Source organism: Apteryx mantelli, chromosome 19 (assembly GCF_036417845.1).
Source record: "Apteryx mantelli isolate bAptMan1 chromosome 19, bAptMan1.hap1, whole genome shotgun sequence".
Classification (NCBI taxonomy): Eukaryota; Metazoa; Chordata; class Aves; order Apterygiformes; family Apterygidae; genus Apteryx; species Apteryx mantelli.
Genome location: NC_089996.1, coordinates 9,830,140 through 9,851,818, shown reverse-complemented (window position 1 = coordinate 9,851,818; position 21,679 = coordinate 9,830,140). Strand labels below are relative to the sequence as shown.

The following is a 21,679-nucleotide window of genomic DNA, read 5'->3' as shown; positions in this document are numbered from 1 at the left end:
GTAAAGCAAGTCTCATTAACAAGGGCAACATAACCTTTGCTTTTTCAGTTGCATTGCCTCTAGTATCCAGAACTGAATTTGTACCTACCTTTTAAATCACTGGGGTTTTAGAAAACAGCAGCTTCCGCCCTTTTGGTTAGTCTGGGTGGTCTTGAGATGATGGGTTGAAATTTAGATTTCCAGAAACAGCCTCGTACTCCACCAGCAGTCATTAGTAAGGCCAGCCACAGAGCAAAGTAGGGAAAACAATTTATTTAACATGCAGCAGAACAAATGCATTTGAGACATATTTACAGTACGGCTGTTCAGTATGAAGCTGGAACCCTCACCTACAAACAAGTAACATTCATGGTTTAATTTCCAAAGCTTGTAACAATGCATTTCCATACAGCAAAACGACAGGATCTTTCCATTTTGCTGTGCTGCACAGGCAATGCACTGCCGTTAACACTGAGAACAAAGCCATTCTTCAGAAAGCACTTGTGCTCTTCTGACTTCCTCAAAGTCACAGTGAGATTCACATGTAGGCATCTAAAGCAGTGAAACCTGCTTCCTAAGGACACACTACAGCACCTGGGCAGGTTTAAATGATTTAAGCAATACCCCTATGCCTACTGTGTCTAAAGTGCTGGCAAGAACATGTCTGAGGCAGAAAGAATTCTCTCCTTGTCCCCCATCCTATTCCATCACTTCAAAACTGCTGCTGCTTTCTTTGAGGATCCAAAAGACCTAACCATCCTTCTTGCCTGCCTTCTACTTCAGGGAGCTGACAAGGCTGTGATCCTTATGAGCCTCAGCCCAAGAGTTTATAGCAAGTTCCTTGGCCATGCTTTGATTTCACCTTCAGGGTTTCTACAGCTGCCTGGAGCCCCTGATTAGGGCCTCAGGCCTTTCAGTCTGCTGAGTTTTTGATGTCTAGTGTTTTTTTTACTTGTCATCAGTGAAGAAGATTCATCAGCTGTAAGCACCTGCCTAAGACAGCTAGAAATAATTCAAAGCTGTATTTGCACTAATGGGTTTTATAGCCTCCATTAATTCCAGCAGCACTTTCTCCTCTGGAGTTTTCTTCCTACAATAGGCGGGAGGGGTCTCCTCCTGCATATTGATTTTCTCAGCACTTTGACTGCTCCTGTTTGTAGTCATAAGAGCTGTTGCTTGATGGCACTGCTAGAAGTGCTGAGCATAGTCAGTGTCCAAGGACCCAGCCCCTCTGTGCTTTTGTCAAAGAATGTAAAAAAACCTAAAACATTAATTTAAAACAGTCTGTCTCAAAGCTAGTTGAGGCATTGCTTGAGACTGGAAATCAAAAGGGAGAAGGAAGGGACCACTGGAATCAAGTTTCGGTGATTTAAACCTAGTTTCTGGGTGACTGTTAGCTAGAGGGGGGTCAGGTCTTCTGCCCCCTTTTAACACAGAATACTTATATCCAGCAAAACAGCTTTCCCCCTGTGGAGACAATTGCACTTAGCCACTTAATACTGGGAACAAATAAAAGAGGGTATTAAACCCAGCACATGCACCATCACAGCCCACTGGAGCCATCTCTCCTTTCACTGTCCGCTTGTTTCTATTTAGACATTCTATAGCTCTATTATTTACATCTTGTATTTCATTGTACTCATTTCCATAGAACACAGTTCAACTACAATAATAATACTGCCTGCATGAGGGGACGTGAGAGGCCTCTCTCCTCATCCCTCAATTCAGTCGCTGCACCTGATTAGCGGTTGCAGACTCTTCTGCACTCTAGGTGCTGTCCTCCACCAATGCTGACTGCTACTTTCCAGCCCTGTTGGGTTTACCTCCTCACTACACATTTCCTCTTTCCTCCACACCGCGGAATGCAATGAAGGCAGAAAAATAACCAGTGTAGCCCTCTGCATACAAAACTCGGTGCCACCCGCCCAAAATGGATACAACAGAGAGGCAGCTAGCAGTATAAAATAAATATATCAACTAAATATACAGCAGTGTCACACAACACAGAGCTAGGGTCTGCTTACATTGGCTGTTGGTAATGAAACGGAGGAGGGAGAGGAAGGGAGCTAAGTGCCGTTTCAGTGTGAAAAATAAGCATTCCCTCACGGAGCCAGCATATTGCTCAACATGCTTAGCTGGTCCAGTCTGGCACTGAGGAGGTAAAAGTCCTAGGGGGAGCAAGTGTAAGGGCTCTGCACTGAGGAAGCTCATGGTGGCATCATTACCCCACCAGCCTCTAGGTATCTCTGGACAGCAGTAGAGGAATAAGCCAACTAAATCCCCTTCTGTTGACAGGTCTCCCCTCAGAATACAATAACTTCAAGTTTAATTGAGTAGAAGGTAGAACCAGATTCACCCAGAGGCCAAGATAAAAGCAGCCAGCACTGCCTGTTACTGGTTGCCACTCAGTTCATGCTTGGCGTAAATGTCCCAGGACCCCTTCAATGTGGGGTAAAACATTCTGGACTAAAGCTACAAGCAGAGTGGTCAGGACATGTAAACGAAGCTGAACATCACCAGTGGATAGCATGTGTGTTCCTCCCCACATCACATTCATTCCAGTTCTGTGGGATCCCTTCCTGGTCCTGTCACGGAGTCTCTGGCAGTGTCCTAGGGTCATAGATGCCCCCACTGCTCTACTGGGGGAAACTGATCCACTTCGCCAACCTCTGTGCTGGGCTGGTCTCCCAGTGTGAAGGTCAGTCTGTATCTCAGTCTCACTTTCTCCTGCAGGAAAGACAAAAAGCAAGAGCAACATGAGAACAGCCCCAGTTGCTCCTAAATGAAGCATTTGACTGTAATAGCTCTACAGAGACCACAAGATTTCTGCTGAACATAGCAGGGGGAAGAGGGCCAAGGTACGTTCATGGAGTATTTCCAGCTACTTAGCAAACATGAGTTATTTACCTATTAGTTTTGTAAACCACAAGAGCATTACTGTTAGAGTAAAACATCAGGAGAAAAGCAAAAATGACCTGCAGTAGTAGGTTAGTAGTTTGCCATACATATGTGGCCATTACCCATAGCTCAACTGCTCTCCAGTGAGCCTGAAGTACATGCTTTAATGTTGCTGGAATATTTTGACATCTTCAAAATCAAACTCCTCATCATGTGGAGGAAAATAAAACACAACAGTTCCTGCTCTGAAAGTTCCCAGTAAACAGTAAGAAAGGGATGAAACCAGTCCTTCAGTGGGGGATCTCCACGTGCTTCACAAAGGGAAAAAGTTTTTCAGCAAGCCACCAGACCCATCTGACATTTATCATTTTGGATCTCACAACTTTCAGCCTTAAGGCCCTTTTGTTGTAATTCTCAACTAGTAACATCTAGATTTATTGAATTAAAAATTACTTCAGCATACAACTTCAAGCTTTATGGAGCAGACTACTTCAATGAATAACTACAGCAAGATTTCCCAAGGAAAAAAACACTTCTGGCACAGCTACCCAAATCCTTCCACAGCATGATCAGCAGACAGCAAAGGTTTAACCATGCCCTTGTTTCACTAGTGACAGGTACCTCTCATAACATCTCAAAGAATAAGGGGAAGAACAAGACCTGACATTAGTCTGTTGGTTCAGGTCTGACAGGCTACAGCCTCAATACAGCAAAAGTATTTCTGCAACACCAGCTAATTTAATGTCACTTCAATTATCACCAAAGCGGGGGCACGTCCAGGGCACAAGGGGGCCAAGCTCCTGATGGAACTCTGACTGTTCCCCTTTAAAGCTGAGCCTCATATGGCTGTTGCCATTTAGCTGGAGAAATGTAGAGGTCCTTCTCATACTTTTCCTTGCTGAAAAGGCCTGTTGGGGAACCAGACTCCCTCTAGCCCTGAACTGAAAACACCACTAATACACTCCTGCAATGACCACCTCTGGAGGGCAGGTTAAGAATAAACAGCTGTATCTGCTCAAATGTTAAGTCCAAACCCCCTGCAGAATTCAGTTTACATGAAATTTGTCCAACAAGGACAGGATAAATCCCACCTCATGACAGGCTGCCCCCTCTCACCTTCGTAGGATTTGCCAGAAGCATGACTTGGGTGATGGCAGCAGGTGGCTGGATGGGATTAAATGGAGACAGCTCTGTGCCAGAGGGTGGTTGTAACTTCACTTTCATGGACTGCAAATGAAAAAGAAAGCGGAACCTCAGGGAATATCTTCTGCCTTGGGGACAATGAAAGATGTATGCACAGGCTGGCAAGATTAACAGCACACATCCAAGCTGAAGAGAATTAATCCAAACAGGAGGATGAGGGAAGACAAGAGCCAGCCCAGCGTGCGCATGATACACAGGCTGACAGATCAGCCCAGAGTGAATGCACTGGCCAGGTAAATCCCGACAGCACCTTCCTGTATGAGTGCTCTCGTGGCAGAGGTTTTAATGCAGATGCTTTCACAATGATAGGCAGATCATAGCCAAGTTGGGATAGTATTCAAAACATGAATCAGACATCATTTCCACAGACCTCAAGCATGGCTCTAACCACGTAACAATCCTGTCACTGTGTGGAGCAGGATTGATCTTAGATGGCAAGAAAACACTCACAACTACAGTTCTTGATTTATCCTATTCAGTGTTTTCTGTCTCTGAGAACCACTTTGTGTTTTGGAAACAGGCAGAACAGAGCCAACAGAAAGGCAGAACCAGGGAGGCTGCTCCACCCAAGTCCCCAGGTTCATACCCAGGCCTTCCTGAACACCCAGATTCACGTTGCCCTGTGTCTGTGCTGCACACCCCTACCTTCGGTACAGCAGCCTGCAGCACAATGTTCTTCACAGGAAGCGGTGCTGTGTTCAGCATTGACACGACGACGACTAGCACATCTGACCTTCCTGGTGGGCACTCCCTGGCAAAGTGCAAGAGGATCCGGAAACCGTTCTTGTCGTAGGCTGTCACTGGGAGGGCACTGCCTGCCGCAGAGAGAGGAGGGGAGACAAATGCAGGTTTATGCTGCAGAAGACAATCTGTAGCAGCATTAGGCAACCTGACCATTTGCCTGGAACATTTCGTTATACAACCCTTTTCTCCACTTGATGACCTTTGTCAGGAAGCTTTGATTTTAAAAAAAAACATTCAGAGAAAGGTGAAAAACCTGCGATACTTACTGGGTTTAATGGATTCCAAGGGAACATGGACGTTGGCCAAAGAAATTTCAGGTGCTTTCATGGGACTGCCTTGCTGCTGGAATGATGCTGACTGGAAGAGAGGGCTTCCTGAGCCAGCAGTGCAGCTGCTTGGGAAAGGAATTGGAGGGGCTCCCGGGGCAGTGACTGGCAGCCCTGCAGGGGCTATTAACGGGGCAGAGGTGGAAGTGGCTGGCAAAGTAACCCCAGGGAACACTGAGGGTGTAGCCATGCCTTGGGTGGCAGTCCTGGAAGGAAGACAGAAGAAACATGGAAAATTGAGCTGAATGCGAAGTAAGCATTTCACCATAAACCCCGAGATAACAGAGTATCATTAGAACAAAGCAGCGGCCTGCAACCAGGTTACAGTCCAGCGACTCAGTAAGGCCCCATGTAAAACGCAGAGCTACGTGGAAAGTTGTGGTGGTGGAGATATAGGCATCACCCTCTTCAAGTCAAGAAGGCAGAGCCCACCTTGGCAAAGGTAGGCAAGGCTAAGACTGGCAAAGGCCTCTCTACCATAGCAGTCTGCTCAGCCTAACAGTTGCTCACTTACATGAGGGAATAGCGTGGCCCTGCCGAAGTAAACAGCTGCTGTGTTCTACCTAGCAGTGTCTGCCTTTCCCTGCTGGAGGTAGGACTCTCGTGTTAGTTTGTAAATTGAGACTCTCAGAGAAGAAAGATCCCAATCACAAATTTCTACCAAACCAGAGCATTGAATGTGTCTGTCTCTGAATGTGACACTCTGCAGTCAGCTTTGCTCCCTAATGACAGAAACAAAATGAAGTCCAGGACTGTTAGTTACCCTTTGGCTTCTTCAAGGAGCTGTCCCAGTGCATCCATCTTATTGGACATGTTGTTTCCCACAGCTGAGCTGAAGTACCCAGGAGCAGCTGGCATAGTCTTAGGAGGCCCCACAGGGGCAGCCGGTCCAGCAGAGAACACAAATGGGGCCGAGTTTGGTGCAGGGATACTGGGAGCAGGCTGAGAGGCTGTGAAAGCAGAGGGCAGCGTCACTGACGTTCCACACGCAGTCTGCGATGTGGGATGGAGAAGAGGGTTCCCTGCAGGGTTGCAAGCGACAGTCCCCATCTTCGGACCAAAGAAATCCAGGTCCAACTGGTCATTCTGCAAGAGAGGGCAAAGAGATGCTCTAAGTCACTGCCACCCCCTGTGGCAGAGGTGGCACTGTTACAGAGGGAGATAGATTTACCGCAAAAACAGGTGGTGGGCGGCAAGCAGCAAAGTCTGTGGCCTATGTCAGGACTACATCTGATCTGTAATTTAAGCAAAGGAAGTGCTAACATCATGGGGGACAGACTGCAAACTGAGAAAGCCATGCTCAATAGAGGGATATCTACTCTGTGCAGACATAGCTATCCCAGATCTCAGGGCTAGGCTAGACTCCCCCTCAGGAACAGCTGTGCCTCTGCCTGTACATGTGATCACACGTTTCTCTGACGTGACAGTGTGTGTCCTGAGACCTCCCACAATGACAACACCCCCAGAGAGAAATTCCTTCCTTTGTACCTCAAACATGCTCCACTGGTTGTTTTCTGATGTCTCCTTCACTGCTGCAGGGGCTGGATCATTCAGGCCTGAAAGCAAAAACAACGAGTAGGTAACTGAAGGAGAAAATGAGTTAGATGTCATCCCTTGGCAGTTATTTCAGTACCAAACTACTTGATTCAACTCTGCCAGAACCCAAGAACCCGATGAAAGACTGAAACATATTGCAAGTCTATGGTGAGACTGACAGCACTAGGAGCGAACAGACAAACCCCGCACACGGCTCTCCTAACCCTTCTTATCTGCAGCCTCCCCTGCTATTCATGTCAGGGCTCCTGCAGGCTCCCATAAGCAACCCCTCAAAAACACCTTGCTCTTTAGCACAGCTGCTCAGTCAGTTGTGAAACCTGTACCAAACTGCAGCAGAGGTATGCTGCATGTCCAAGCACCCACAGAGATCAGACTGTGATTACATTCAGCTCAATTTACTTGCACCCTACTCTGGGAACATCAGAGTTTTTTTTAGTACTGGCTCAGACTAGTTTTATAATCAGAGTGATGCAGAGGAGTGTCTCAGAAATCCCCCAGACTTCTCTAGAAATAACAGACCCGAGGACACAGAGGGCTGACCAGAATTAGAGCAAGGAAGGATATCCCAGTATTCATGTTTTGTGAATAGCACATACCAGTGCTCCCAACTGCTCTTCTGAAACACCAGGCTCCCTCGACCCTCCCTCAGCATGCATTGGACCTGTTACACAACTGGAAACTTCAGATAGGCTCCACCAAGATCCAGGGCAGTGCGGGGACAGCTCCAGGGGTTAACTAAATAACCTGCTGGATGAGCCAAGAGCAGGAGGAATCGGGTGTGGTAGAAATCAGAGGTATCTCACGCTCCTTTTAGGCACGCTACATGCACAGTCAGCCCTTACACTCGCGCTGGAGGAAAGAAGTGGCCTTTGTTAGGCATGGATTGAGTAGCCCGTCTCTGAGCCCCTTGGTTTCTTACCTAAGCACAGAAGCTCCTCATCCAGCAAGGAGAGGGAGTTGGCCGTGCTGCTCTGCTGAGCGGGTGCGGCTTCCACTTGGCTAGAGGAACTGCTCCGGGAGTGAGCGAACGTCTGGGGAGGAGGTGGGAGAATGGGGATTTCTGCTGGGGGGGGAGCTAGTGGGGGGGCTGGCGTCAGTGTGGTGGGCGGCATTGGAGGTGGCGGGGTGCTAGTGACGTCCAATCCAGCAAGGTCAATGAGGGTGTTGAGATTACTGGTGGAGTCACTCCCTGCAGCGGACAGGAGAAGAGCACTACTAGGAAAGAAGGCAAAAGGCTCAGAGCAAGCACAACGTACAGAAGAAGTTATCAGAGAGATGGTTTAGGTAACATGGTCCCCATTTAATCATTGCTTACGGCTCCTTATAATAGAGGAAACCCAAATGCTTTCCACCTAACCCTTTGCTGTCCACAAGCTGCTTAAATCAACCCAGGTACTTGGGCAACATCTGTTTGAAAAGAAACATGGACTTTAGCCACTGCACTTTCCCCAGCACTTCTTGTAGCAAAGTTTGCAGGCTCTTCTAAATCTTTTGAGCCCAGATGAGACTTTGAGAGACCCTACAGACTTACGATAAACACAGGCCACGAGAGAGCTAGAGAGTCAAGAGAAATGTATACTTTCTGTCTGGTCTAGACAGAAAGTCTATATATTTATAACAGTCTTCATATTTATAACAGTCTTGCCCCAACAAGAAGCTGTCAGCATTATGTATTTATTCTACTGCGTTTTATCCAGAAATATCAAAGTGACTCCCAAGTGGTGATTCTGCCACACAAAATACATCCAGAGCTTTCACTGGTGAAACTGAAGTGTAAAGCAGGTGACTGGCCTAGCTTCACACATGGAATCGCTGGCAAAGCCAGGAACAGGACCCCTGGCCTAGCTCCCACTCCCCTGCTCTTGTCCTTTAGATAAAGTTGTCCTCTTTTTACATGTCACCATTAAGAGACAGGACAAAGGTGAAAAGGAAAACGTATGAGAATTTCCAGCCACACACATTGTTCAGAGGCAGGTCCATCAATGCGTACTGCTTGGGAGCTGTCTTGTCCCCCTTTGACTCACAAACAGTTGGCCAGAAGAACCATCAGTACCCTACTTAACTGCAATTAATAGGAAACCTTGTCCAAAAGATTTAAAATTGCAGGATTAAAAACAAAACAGTTAGTTTCTCAGGAACTCACCTTCTGCTACAGACATCACAGGGAGATCCACTTCACCATTGACCACTTGCCCCTCTATTATTTTTTTATAGGAATTTATCACACGGGATAAGTTGTCACTGGCCTGCAGAATATCCCCTACATGCAAGAGAGACAAAAAATGACCTCAAGGACTTCAGTAACTTCATTTTCACTCATGCTGAGTACTCAGTTATCAGCTAAATAATTAACAAGAAAAAACACAATTATTTGGCTGGGAGTTTCATTACTCTCTGTCAGTACCATCCTTCTCTAAGCAAGACCCTGACCTTGCTTGTACCATAGGGACTGCAGTAACAATAAGCACGACTCCAAGGCTTTGTTCCCCACAGCAACTCCCTTCCCCTTCCAAAGCAACTCCTGTCTCCCACACTACCCCCCTCCCCCCAGTCTCCCTAGCCATCAACTCTACTGTCTACCTTGCTTGAATTTAAATGATATGCATAGAGAGGAAAGGATCTTGTCTTTTATCTGCTTGTTCAAAGCAAAGTGAATCCACAGTGGAAGAGGCATCTTTACAGCAGCTGTTCCCTTACTACAACCTTGCACAGTCACAGGTCACGACAGCAGTCAAAAAGGAGAAGTGTGTTTTACTTTACCCAAACTGCTGTCATTATCCTCTGTCTCACTGGCCAGCTTGAATAACGTCCGTCTTTTGGTTTCACACCTTTCACAGAGCTCCTGGGAAGAGAGATTAGGACAAAGGGGCTCATCAGCCAGGGGCTACTGTCAGCAAAACCAGTCCGCACAGAATAACTCCCCAAGCGCAGAAAGCCCAGAAGAGAGTAACCAGACTCCCTGGGCTGAATGTCCTAGTGTAGCTGGACAACCAAGATCCTTCGTCCCTGCCCTATTAATGAGCCTGTGAAACGTTACATCAGCCTGGGAATCTAAACATGATCTGCACTTTCAACACAACATCTCAGTCCTCCCTCATATCGGCACTTTTGTCCAGTTCTCTCTGTAGTCCAAAAGTGTTGTGTGCCTTCTATTGCAGCAGTTCCTGAAAGCTCAAGGAAGAGCAGAACTGTGCTTCAGGCTCTATGCCTCTAATCGGTGGCTGCAATCACCCAAAGGAAAGGTGGCAGGAAGAAAATGCCACTATCCCTAATTCACAGGCAACAAACCAGCTTCTTAGGTTTTTTACCATCATTTCAGGAGCTTACTGTTAAATACATATATAGTTTTAATTTCTTAAATTAGATGCAGTGCAACTCTTCAAGGCCCTGGGTTTATCCAACCATCCCTGCTGTCTGTTTTGATTTTCACCTTCTTGACCATCTCCCAACCTTATAACACTAGCTAAAACTCTTTCTTTGAAGGGAAGGGCATTTTTTCTGCCTGGTTCAGCCTTCAGTGTATTCATTCAGAGTGCTGTGAGGGACAATTACTAACTGCAATCAGTGTGTCCTAGTAGGAGCAGGAATTACAAATTGCAGCTTCTCAATCCTGCTACACTGCATCTTTGGCAAACTGCTGTACCTCACTTCCCCCATGTGCAAAACAGAGCTATTACTCACTGTCCTTGAAAGGCACTGAGTCTTTGGTGAAAGGTGTTAAAAACATGATTATTTTCCTTCCTGCTGTTTCCAATGACTGCTCTTGTTTCTCCTCACTGCTCTCCATTTTACTGCACTGTTTTTATTGATCTTTGCACAGCATTACAATCTGGAAGAAGAAAAGACTGACTGCAGGATTTCTGGGAAGAAGGAGCAGCTCAGACCCACCTTCATGAGCTCCCTATCAGCCTCTGATGAATCCTCTTTGCTGTAATGAACCAACATCTCATTAAGCAGCTTCACGTTGTTATTCACTTCCTCCAGTGTGTGCATGCGTTTTGTCACTTTTTGTATCCGAGCCTCATCCTTCAGAGTGTAAAACAGAGACATAAAAAGTGAGTTTTCCAGTAAGGTCCACAGTATCACTGCAGCAAGTGTTATCTGTAAATCATGTCAAGTAATGTGTATTTAAGGTTGAACTAGAAAAAAAATATAATTTTCCATTCATGTGAAGCATCACTTATTCAATTATCTCTTCACCACCATTCTAAAATTTTGGGAAATCCCACAATTCTAACATGTCTCATTAAATAGATTTTAATGAATAATTACACAACTAAAAATAGAAGTGTTCAAAACAGTATGTTCTCAAAAGTTCCTTTCTGAGCTTTTCGGAAGGTGGGTTTTTTGGGGGGAGGTGGGGGAGAGGGGGGAGTTTGTCCTTGATGACATTTTATAAAAAAGATACATATGAAACAAAACATTTACTAGGAACAACCAACAATCTCTGGTAGAAAATGTCCAACCACCTCTGATTTGAGATTCCAACCAAAGACATTGGAGACTTTGCCCTGGGTGAAGAAGCTTGAACGAAAACATGATTTTAGTAACCTATACCTCCTCTTCAGTCTAGAAGCTACAGTCTCTTTTGCCAGAATCACAGTGAGTCATTTCCTGGACTCCAGGGTTTCTAATAACTGTCATGGGTGGATGCATCACAGCTCCACAAACAGGAAGGTGTTTCCATGAAGCCTGCTTGTGAGAAGACCCAGGCTGATGCCTCAGTCCTCAGTCACCAGGGGTAGTACTGCAATGTTCCACCAAATCCCGACATGAAAAACCATCTTGCGTGATGAGAATGTAGTTAGTTTCAACGTGCCACTCAGTCCTTGCCCCTTCTTGCCCTGTCCTCCAACAGCAATGCCAACTGTAGACATCTTTGTGATACAAACATCTCCCACTTGTGATCTAGTCAAAATTACCCACTCATTCATCTCACACAGAGCCCTACTAAGTTATCAGACTGCACTCCCCTACAACGCTCGCCAGTTGGACTAGATGGGAGTCAGTTGACTTAGTTTTTAAAACAAAACAAAACCCCACAAGGCTGGATGTCACTGCCAGGCAGTTTCATTCAGTCCCTGAGGTTTAACTAAGGAATTCACTAAGGTGATGCTCCTGGAGCCTGAAAAACCCAAGTTCTGCCATTCACACGATCCTAAAGCTTTCCACCAGTTTGGGGTCAAATTGTTTAAACCTGCAAAGCAGGCTGCTGACCGGGATCAGTCCTACAGGAATTTCTTACCTCTTTCACCATGGATTTTATAAGCTTGTTGGCCTCTTGTAAATCATCTGGGTTTTTGCTTTTCAACAGCTTGGCTAGAAGCTGTAAGATGAGAAAAGAATATTCAGGAAACAAAGACCTGTTAGCAAAGGGAAGCAGCAAGAGGAATTTAAGTGAACAATTCAGGGAAAAGAGATATAGCCCACTATTACAAAGCTTACACTGCTGTAATAGTTACAGTGACTTCAGCAGGAATCATTTATGGCTTTACTATTTTATACAAGTTACTACATTCTTACTTCTGTACAGGACAAATACGGTGAAATTTCAGAGACTTTTGACACCAGACCTGTATTTCTCCTGTACATCAGTCCTGGCACTGTCTATGAAACACATTCTCTGCCTTCTAGTACTACAGCTGGATGGCACTTTAACCAGGAATACCGACATAATCGTAACATAGACGAGGACTTAGCTGGGATTTCAGGTTAGGGAGACGGACAAAGCAGTCATACTCAAACCTGGGAGTTCTGTGAAAATATGGAACACGTCCCAAAAAATAAAAGCTGAACTAGTTCACTTTTCTTCCTTATTCTAAACGCGCATTAAGTAATCACTTTTGGTCAGTGATTATGATACAAGTCTTCACTATACCTTGGATTTCTCCTCATCATCAAACACAGGGTTTTTGGGACGAGGTGGTGGAGAAGGAATCAGGGTTCTGTCTGCAGGAATCACAGGATCAAACATAACGATTCCTGAAAGCAGAGAGGGAACCCACATGGGTTTGCACATGCAGTCACATCAGGCAGTGCACCCCACTATTCACATGCTGCTATCAAGGTGAACAAGCAGCCGATCTGTTCACTGATACTAGCACGCCGTTCCAATGAACAATACAGCATCGAAATCACTGAGCATGCTAGCTGGAAAAACAAGGAAGGTTTTCCTCAGAAAAAGGCCAAAACCCCAGCAACTGCGTTGCCATGTCCATACTGCTCCTCTAATAGCTCAGTATAATCAATAGCTCTCCGTTATTTGTTTTTTCCCCTTTCACATAAGCTGTTGAACCACCATGTGAAGCCCCGGACAATCCAGCTTTGTGCAAACTCAAGGGCATGAGATTTGTTTGTATAAAAGAGCTGAGCAGGAAAGCAGACAGTCATGCAAGATGGGGTAATGTGCAGACTCCTAACCATGAAGTGGGGAAAGAGCCAAGCTTCAGGCTCAAGTTCCATTGTCAAATCTCTAGGTTTCCCTCTACCCAAAAAGCTTTCCTAGAAGAGGTTTTTTTTTGTGTGTGTGTTGAAGCCACAGGCTTCTCTCCTGAGCTTTTTTCACCTTGCCTACACAAGGAATTTGTATCAGCTTAATTGAAGGTACAACTGTAACGTGATCTGGTTAAAAGAATGCAAAAGGCTACGTGGAGGCTTTTATTTGGCTTTAAATTGTGTTTGAATAAATCATCTAATAACTAGCTCCAGATAAACTAAAAAAGGCCATGCAAAAAGGCCAAAACAAGCATTTACAAGGTGTTTAACTAATCTAATAAAAAAACAACCCAACCCAGCCCAAGACATTTAAATATAACTGGTAGCTTTCCCAAAGTTTCAGGAAGTTTTTGCCTTGTTCTATCCTCTCTCAGAGCTTGCCTTGACCCCCCCCCCCCCATGTAATTAGAAGCTGCACATTTTGTGACACTCTTGCTTACAAGCACAGGCTGGAGAGAATGCGTGAACGAGCAGCTTACTTCCTACCTTGTCGCTTCAGCATGTAGTAGGCATCTTTGATTTTGGATTCTTCCGGCAGCGCCACTGTCCAGCTATATAGCAATTCAATGACTTTGGTTTTCACCTTCTCCGAGACCCGGTCTCCCAGGTACTGAGAGTGGGGGAAAAGACAGAAATCATTTTTTCACATTCTTCGTTTCTTTTTAAGAATAAAGCCCAAACCCAGAGATGGCAATTCACCGTTAGACATTAAAAGCCGTATATTCGCAGGTGATCTAAGATGCCTCTTATTAAGAGGGAAAAAAAAAGCTCCTCTAATGTATTTGAAGTAAAAGTGAGCAGAAGCTTTACAATCATTTTCAGCAAAAGAAAGAGCAGATACACTGTTAGTTTCAGATTTTTTGCTATTTAAAAATTTTAGCAATACAGATATTCCCCTAACACTAGGGGAATTCCAGTCTATTCCCCTAACAAAGAATCTTGAAATACTTGACAGTATTATTCATGCCCTGGGGTGCTTCTATCAATTTTTCACCAGGTTAACCTGATCCTGGATATTGAGGGATTTGCCCAGGCACTCTTTACACAGCAAGTCAGCAGCACAGTGAGGATTACAACTCTGTGGTGCGTTGCTAAATCTCATACTTGAATCTTTGCATCACACCTCTCTTCTACTGATGCTGGGGGTTGATTTTTCTTAAAAAACACCCCAAGGTTTAAAACCCCTTGAGTTAAATGAAGCATTAGAATAGTACAAAGACTGTACACTGACAGAAAACAAGCACAGCTTACTGAGAAAAGTAATGATCAGAGCACAAAAAAATTAGCTAACAAATGCTCTTGAATATAGGTTAACATATGCAATGAGCCAGACAGAGCACTGCAACATTTCGGATGCTGCTTGTAGTATAGGGAGGCCAGACAAAAAGTAAATACAGTAGTAAGGCAACAAGTCAGGGACTAACCTTTGGAGACACAACTTTTATTAACTCATTTAAAAAGCGAAACTTCCCTACTTCATTATGAAATCTTCTCCCGCAATTCTTCATACAAGCTTCCAGCACCTGCATTCAAGTAACAGAAACGGGTGGTGAAATGAATGTCCCAAACCCACAATAACAGCATAGCTGTGTTCCGCTCGTAGGGAAGCTCAAGGACCTGCGCCAGCGAGATAGGGATTCCTGCTCTGAGATGCAAGGTGTGAATCCCACTTCTTTAGGAGCGTCACATCAACGCGAGCTGGTCCCCCACCCTTGGCAATATATATAAGGGTCAGAGCCATCTCCCCATTAGGGCTGACAACAGTGAACGTAAATCTTGCCTGAAGATAAGAAATGAAAGCAGATGAAACTAAAACAGTTATTTCTGGCTGCTCTACTGCTAATGAGCAATCTGGACACTTCAGTTACGTAACTGCCCTATCTCTCACTGTCCACTCCCTTCCAGCAGAGGAGAATCACGGAGCTCAGCCCCAAAACTGGCCCTAGCTAACCCCAGTGGACTAATACACAATGTGCTCCCCTTACACTCCACACACAAGATGTCAAATGATATATAACTGGATTTAACAGAGGGGGCAAGGACTACCTACTGTCAAGGCTTGGACTGCCTCCCATTCCTGTGGCGATTGGATTTTATGAGCCAGGAGTCTCACAGCTATCTGTGGCCTGAAACAAAGCAGACACCCATTATAAACAAAGCAGGCAAACACACTGAGGGATTTTCAGACTTCCACAAATTCTACTGTTTAAACGAGAGGTATTTCACATGATTAAAAGGAAATGCCACTTAGTACTTTTCATCTTTACATCAGTGTACAAAAGCTAACAAGAAATCTTCAGGGCATCTCGGAAAGCTGGGGTGTTTACATATAAAAAGGAAGCATAGGCTGGCACTCCAAGCCAGCAGATCCAGATTCCTCCTTGGGAGAGGCCCAACCGTTCGCAGTACAGTCCCGAGGAAATCACTTCATCTCTCTGTGCATTAGTTTCCTTTTTCTGGAAGAGGACCTTCCTTCCTGACCTCACAGAAATGCTGTGACCCAGGAGGTTGCCCAGTTAAGCCTTGTAAAGGTTTTAAAGATGTGAAGCCCCGTCAAGCAGTAAGAGGTATAAACCCTTTTTACAGACTGAAAAACAGAATCAGTTTGGCTAGATGAGAACCCCGCAGCTACAGAAGTTGGCATAATAGGCAGATTCAGAATTCATATTTTCCTAGTACTCAGTCTGGGTTTAAATCATGCTGCCTTTCACAGAAGAGAAACCAAATCTTGCAGCATCTTGTTTCTTTTATAACCAGATCTTCCTTGTGATATCAGTATATATAAAAGAAAATATGAAACTTCAATAACCATAGGACATATTTTACACTATGAATGTTAAGTTATAACATTTCTAAGTTTAAGTGCTTGGGACACCCACCCTTCAAGTTCTTTGTTGATCTGGTCACAGAATCCGATGATGTATTCCCAGTCTTCTTGCCTGTTAGATGGGTTAGTGGCTTTATCTTTGGCAAGGAAAAGAGAACATATTACCAAATGAGCAAAAGAAACAAAATAAAAGGTCATGCATTTCCTAGAGAAAAGCATTTGGCATCTGCCGCCAACTATAAAAAAGGAGAAATAAGTTTACATGTGGTGTATCTGTTTACCCAGGGTGTTCAGGGGGAAGGGTGTGCCCAAGTCAAGCCATCCAAATATCTAGGAAGACTGACTGCTTTCCAAAAAGCAGATGCCAGATCTCAAGTACTCATAAGCACCGTGTTTTATACTCTAAACGAGAGTACGAGAGAAAATACTTGAGCTCACACAGCCTCCCTCTGCCTGAAATGCTATCTCTTTCTATTTGGCTCTAACATTAAACTACTTAAAGGTTAAACCCTCATGCTTTCTAGATAGGAAATCCTTTTTGCATTCCCTGAGAATTTTGTAGAAGGAAGAGCTGGAATATCTGGTGTCTAATACAAGTCATTTAGCACTGACACTTGTTTTCAGAGTGCCAGCTGATTTGTTAGATGCCTTAGCATTTCTCCTGGGAAATAAGAACCAAAATTTATTATTATGCATTCAGTTGTTCTTGCAAGTAACAACACCACAGCCTGTACCTGACCAGGAAGTCAAATCCTGGATGCTCAAATTGGGAGACCGATGCTTTACTGACTGGGCTATTTCAGGCTCTTGAAGGATCCTCCCTCGAGCACTAGGATCTTGCTTATTGTACTGACTGCAGAATACTGAGGCTATGAAAATCTATTTTTATTACAAATGTATCTTCTCAACATACTTTACCTAATTCTGATGGAGCACTGAGTTTACAGTAGACGAGATTCGTGCTTTAACCTAATTTTCTAGCTGAGATGACTGGACATGATGCAGTGGTTTTGTGGTTTTTTTTTACTGTAAGGAAAGCAACAACACCCTGTAGCTATATATCTATGGGATGGGGTTTAAGAAGCATTTCCTGAAATTTAAATACAAGAGAGATCAATACAGAAAAGAAAATATTATTTAGCCAGATAGTATAGGACAGGAAGGAAGGACAGGAAGAAAACAGCAAACATGCCTGTACTTCAGTCATATAGGGAAGCATAATAAAATCAATGCATGTTACATTACAAACTGTCATTTTTTATCATCATTAGAATATATCCTTTTTCCTTTTCATAGACAGATAAAAACAGCAGCTGCCAAATGACTCCTCTGAAACCTCCCTCGACAAAGTGCATCTTAGTCCTCCTACTGTAGCAGCCCTACAATGTTTGCTCTCACAGGAGAACAGCCATAAAACAATTTTGTAAATTGTTCCACACATTGCATCTGTAAAATACTCTCCATAGGTGGATTCCTGTGCCAAGCTGCTTACTCTCCTGGGACCCTGGGTAAGCAAAAGAGGGCATCCAAAGAGGACTAACCATAGGATCACATCTTGCTGTACCAGCTAAGCCACTTTCTGAACTCAAGAGATTTAAAGAAGGCTTCGTTTCAAAAGCAGCTGCTGCAGGGCCAAGCAACTCTTAAAGCATATGTGGCACTCAGTCCTTATGACCACATTTGCAACTGCTAAACACCCGGGAAGCATCATGAAAAAACAGACTTACAACCTAACAACCTAAAGTCTTGTCAAGCAAGCCAAACGGCACTGTGTATGGTTCAGCGCTCCAGAGCACCTCTGCTGCTTTGCATGCCCAGATAAAAGAAATACAGTTGCTTGGCTGGAGTTAATGGAATGTATTTAATAAATACAGGAAGAGCACAAATAAGTAAGGGCACTCGACTAAATGGGCCCTCTGTGGGTTGCACACCCTGAAATTGGGAAGGAGAGCTGGTACAAACAGGAAAATGCAACCAACATTTCCATGTCAAATCTTAAAGCTGCTCTGAACATCTCCAAAGTTTCCTCTGAATGACATTAGGTTATTTAACTGTCTCAGTTTGGACTCAGATTCATCATATAAGCCTAATATTGTGCACCAAAAGCTCTCATATAAAGACAGTAAAGTTTCAGGAGAGAGATTACTGAAGAGAGATGATGTTCCGCATAAAGAAACTCCCTGTTTCTAACATTCATAAAATCTCCATTTGAAACCCTAGTTCATAAAAGCTAATATGCTTTATCAGAAGTCCTGTGCTGGTTCTAAGGACTGATGTGTTTACATGGCACGACCATGTGGTGAGTACAGGTATTTAAACTGATTTGGGTACCAATCTCAGTACAGCCACGTTAACTCGGCATCCCAGATGGGCTAGTTTACCTTGCTTAACCTTTTCAGGGTGCCCCTACATGAAGCTGCATTGTGTCTATGAAGAGATAATCTAAAAGCCTCTATTTTTATGCAGAACACTCAAAATGTAGGCAGTAAGCTCCTCCGCATTGCCTTATAAATATGCTTCAACCCTTACATGAAAGGATCGGTTCCAAGAAGGAAACTTCTGTGCTCTGGAATATTAAATCCTTGGCTTCTCCATTCAAACCACCAACAAAGGCCTGTTTGGTACCAGCTATAAAGTCTGGTTTCGTGGGGACACTTGTCCACTAGGCCCCAGCCTCAAAACCCCATTTCACAGGGACCCTCAAGTAGCACTTAAGTAAACCTGAATTAGCAACCTGGAAACAAAAGGCTCTGCACTACCCCAGCCCTGCCACCGCCTATGCCTTAGCTTTTAAACACTGCTGCACTCACAACACATAATATCGCTTCATACTTGACCCAAGCATTGGAGCCATTCAGCACTTGTTTGCTCTGCTAAGTTAATGAGTCAACAACATTCAGATGCATCACTAGACGTGAAACGAAGGTGCTTATTTTCTTTACAGAGCAAGGACTCTGGAACGCAGAGAACCACAAAACATTCATTGACTGGTAATGAACGCTCATGTTCTCCTGGGTTTACTTCTCTATTGAAAAGAGACAAAAGCTGACTCAGCAAAGGGTTTTCCCATATCAGGCTTGACACATGAACTGGGCATCTCCAACCGAAGCACGTCAGAGTCCAACGTTCATATTCTGCCTGTATCCCAGGGAGAAGAAGCAGGATGCTGACCCATGACAAAAGATGGAAGAAAGAAACAAAGACAATCATAATGTTTTATCCCTCTAAATCTATTATATAGCTGGACAATGTCTAAGCCTGTCTTGGATGAGATACAACATCAATAAGCTTCTTTGCGGGTGCAGTAGAACAGGCAGCACTAAAGTTAAGGGATCCAGCTGTGTTTGTACAACTGACATTATTTTCTAACCTCCTCTTCTACTTCGGATAAGTGCAGGAGAAGAGCCTGCAGGCAGGCAGAGGAACAGAAAAGATCACCCACTCTCCCCCCAGCTGCCTGAAAGGAGACTGAAGATGAGGAAGATGCTAGATCATCACAGGCTGAAATCCAGATCTTGTTGCAATATTAGGACATGAGAATGATGTTACTTCATGGGTCTATGCCTCCACCTAACAACACGAGACAGGGCAGCAAGGAAAGCTGCATACCACTGATACAGAAGAATCACTGCTAATAAGAATTTTTCCATCTTCCCCTGACTGGAAAGTTGGTCTTTGCTTCTGTGCAATTCCGGCCCTTCCCTTTAGTAAGGGCACAGCAGGTGCACGCTCACAAGGTTAGCATTAGACGCAGTACATCTTTTTGATAGTTGTAAGAAAAAACCTCAGGAGGTCTGGTGAAAGCACTCAGATGCGCCAGCCTTTGCACTTTGCCTTCCTGGTAAGCACGACTCCTCCAGCAATCTCTGTACAATAAATCTCTGCTCCCCTCCAATGGGAGGAGCAATATAATCACACCAGCGCAAATCACCGGAGCAGTGACCAGGCATAAATGTATCATCTTAAATGACAGCAACACTCACACCTCGAAAATTGTGTACATCTCCGCAATCAGGCTCGCTGCAATACAGAGGCAGACACAATTTCTCGCAGTGAGTAAGGCCTCTGCAACGCTCTTCTTCAGCACACGTTCCCCGGTGCCAGGCTACGCTACTGCACGGCCAACGGAGCCAACTGCTCTCTTAACTTCCACAAATGACAACAACCACCAAAAAGCAAAACACAGAACAGTCAGGAAGTTTTCCAGGCTACACAGCCTAAAATATCCTTCCCATCAGAGATATTTTCACACACAAACCGGACTCGGTGAGTCAGTTCTCCTTGGAGAAAAAGGAAGGGGATGTGGGTGTTTCTTGGTGCGTCTCACTGGCTACAATTAAAACGCTGAAAGGCATTGACAAACTGGGGGAGTTCAGAGGAGGAGCAGAAACGATCAGGTGACAGAAGGCATTGATCTAAAACCAGAACTAAGAGCTAGAACCATAGCCTAGCCAAGAGCTCCGATACTAGATGATAATATCATGCACGTATTTGAGTTTCGTATTATAATACCAAGAAAGAACAAGAATTATTTCGTCATGTTTAAGGAGGTATAATTCCAAAAGCATAACAGATTTTTTACTCTAAGGTGTTTAGGCTAATGACTGTCTGCTATCTGCATAGTGCCCAGCTAGTTAAGAACTATACTCACTACCGTAATCAAACAAATAACTGTATTAAAAAAAAAAGGAAAAATCATCTAGGGAACAAGTTAGTGATCTGCAGGATAGCCTCCCCAGGGGAAGCAGCAGAAACCCCTGTACTTGGAATATATGAAAAGCAATTTCTGATCTTATTGACTCATACACGAGCCACCTCAAGATGCCTTAGTCCTAGGTCAGGATTGCACAGCACTAGGTGCATACAACATCCAAAAAGGCCTGTTAACTTATAGGAACTACTGATAACCAACCACACATAGAGAAAATCCTCAGCAATGGTTGTGAGATGGAGAAGCCAAAATTTCTTCTGTTTCTGATGTTTAAGATCCTGTGATAACAAGTTATTTTTTCTTAATAATGGATTTTTTAAACACTTCAGTCTGCAGCAGTTTTTCAATGGAAGCCCACAACTCTCACCCTGCAATTGCAGCTATGCATAGAGCAGAATCTGTCTGCTGGAAAAACCTGGTTGTATAACACAGGAACACAGTTTTAATTGTGAAATTACTGCGGTTCTCAACCTCACAGGCAGCATTAAAGCAGCACACCGGGCTAACAAAAAATCCGAGCTAGGGAAGAAGAGAAAGCAGGGCAAGAACGGCACCACGAAGCAGCGATAGCTTCGGCCGTGCGGAGAAGCACCAGCCCCGGACCTCCCCGTTCCCGACGGCTTTAACGAGCAAATCGCTGATGAAGGGACCGAAACCGCCGCGGTGCCTCCGCGCCTCCTTCAGCCAGGCCGCCGCACCAAGGGCCCCGCGCGGGGGCGGCCAGGCCGGGGGGCCCCGGTGGAGGGAACCAGGGCGGAGCGGGGCCGGCGTGAGGGGACCGGGACCGGCGGGAAGGCGCCGGCGCTGAGGAGACGCGGGGAGGCCGAGGGGGCGCCGGCGCTGAGGGGCGCCGAGGCTCGGGGAGGGCCGGGGGGCACCCGGGGCCGCTACTCACTCAGCCACGACTCCAGGCTCTCCCCTTCCGCCTCCGCCATGTTG

At 44.9% G+C, this 21,679-nt stretch overlaps 2 protein-coding genes across 5 annotated transcripts in view; one reads left to right on the top strand and one right to left on the bottom strand.

Moving 5' to 3' along the window:
• Positions 1-10,611, top strand: part of NUP85 (nucleoporin 85) — a 23,405-nt gene extending 12,794 nt beyond the window's left edge. The window contains exons 20-21 of one of the 2 annotated variants that reach the window (XR_010886100.1): positions 2,713-2,837; positions 10,528-10,583. The gene's annotated coding sequence lies outside the window, so the exon portion shown is untranslated. Of the gene's footprint in view, positions 1-2,712; positions 2,838-10,527 lie in introns of both variants that reach the window. The other variant, XM_067308527.1, reaches the window with a different exon arrangement.
• GGA3 (golgi associated, gamma adaptin ear containing, ARF binding protein 3) lies at positions 238-21,679 on the bottom strand. Of its 3 annotated transcripts, none has more exons than XM_067308522.1 (17): positions 21,636-21,679; positions 16,082-16,166; positions 15,253-15,328; positions 14,627-14,725; positions 13,689-13,812; positions 12,586-12,689; positions 11,953-12,033; positions 10,596-10,733; positions 9,468-9,549; positions 8,851-8,967; positions 7,627-7,896; positions 6,639-6,706; positions 5,914-6,236; positions 5,091-5,356; positions 4,726-4,895; positions 3,994-4,104; positions 2,505-2,706 (listed from the first exon to the last, which is right to left on the bottom strand). In XM_067308522.1, the coding sequence occupies exons 1-17, from the start codon at positions 21,673-21,675 to the stop codon at positions 2,596-2,598; spliced, it is 2,265 nt and encodes a 754-aa protein (XP_067164623.1). In that variant the 5' UTR covers positions 21,676-21,679; the 3' UTR covers positions 2,505-2,595. The 3 variants fall into 3 exon arrangements, with proteins under 3 accessions (XP_067164624.1, XP_067164623.1, XP_067164625.1); XM_067308524.1 differs by having other exon boundaries at positions 16,082-16,141; positions 21,636-21,676; XM_067308523.1 differs by lacking the exons at positions 3,994-4,104; positions 4,726-4,895 and having other exon boundaries at positions 238-2,706.

Coding starts and splice junctions, on each gene's coding strand:
- GGA3 (XM_067308522.1), bottom strand. CDS start 21,675: ATGGCGGAGGCGGAAGGGGAGAGCCTGGAGTCGTGGCTGA. Junction 6,707..7,626: donor TGAGGAGCTTCTGTGCTTAG/GTAAGAAACCAA, acceptor TTTTGCTTTCAG/GCCTGAATGATCCAGCCCCT. Junction 2,707..3,993: donor TTCTGGCAAATCCTACGAAG/GTGAGAGGGGGC, acceptor TCTTTCCTGCAG/GAGAAAGTGAGACTGAGATA.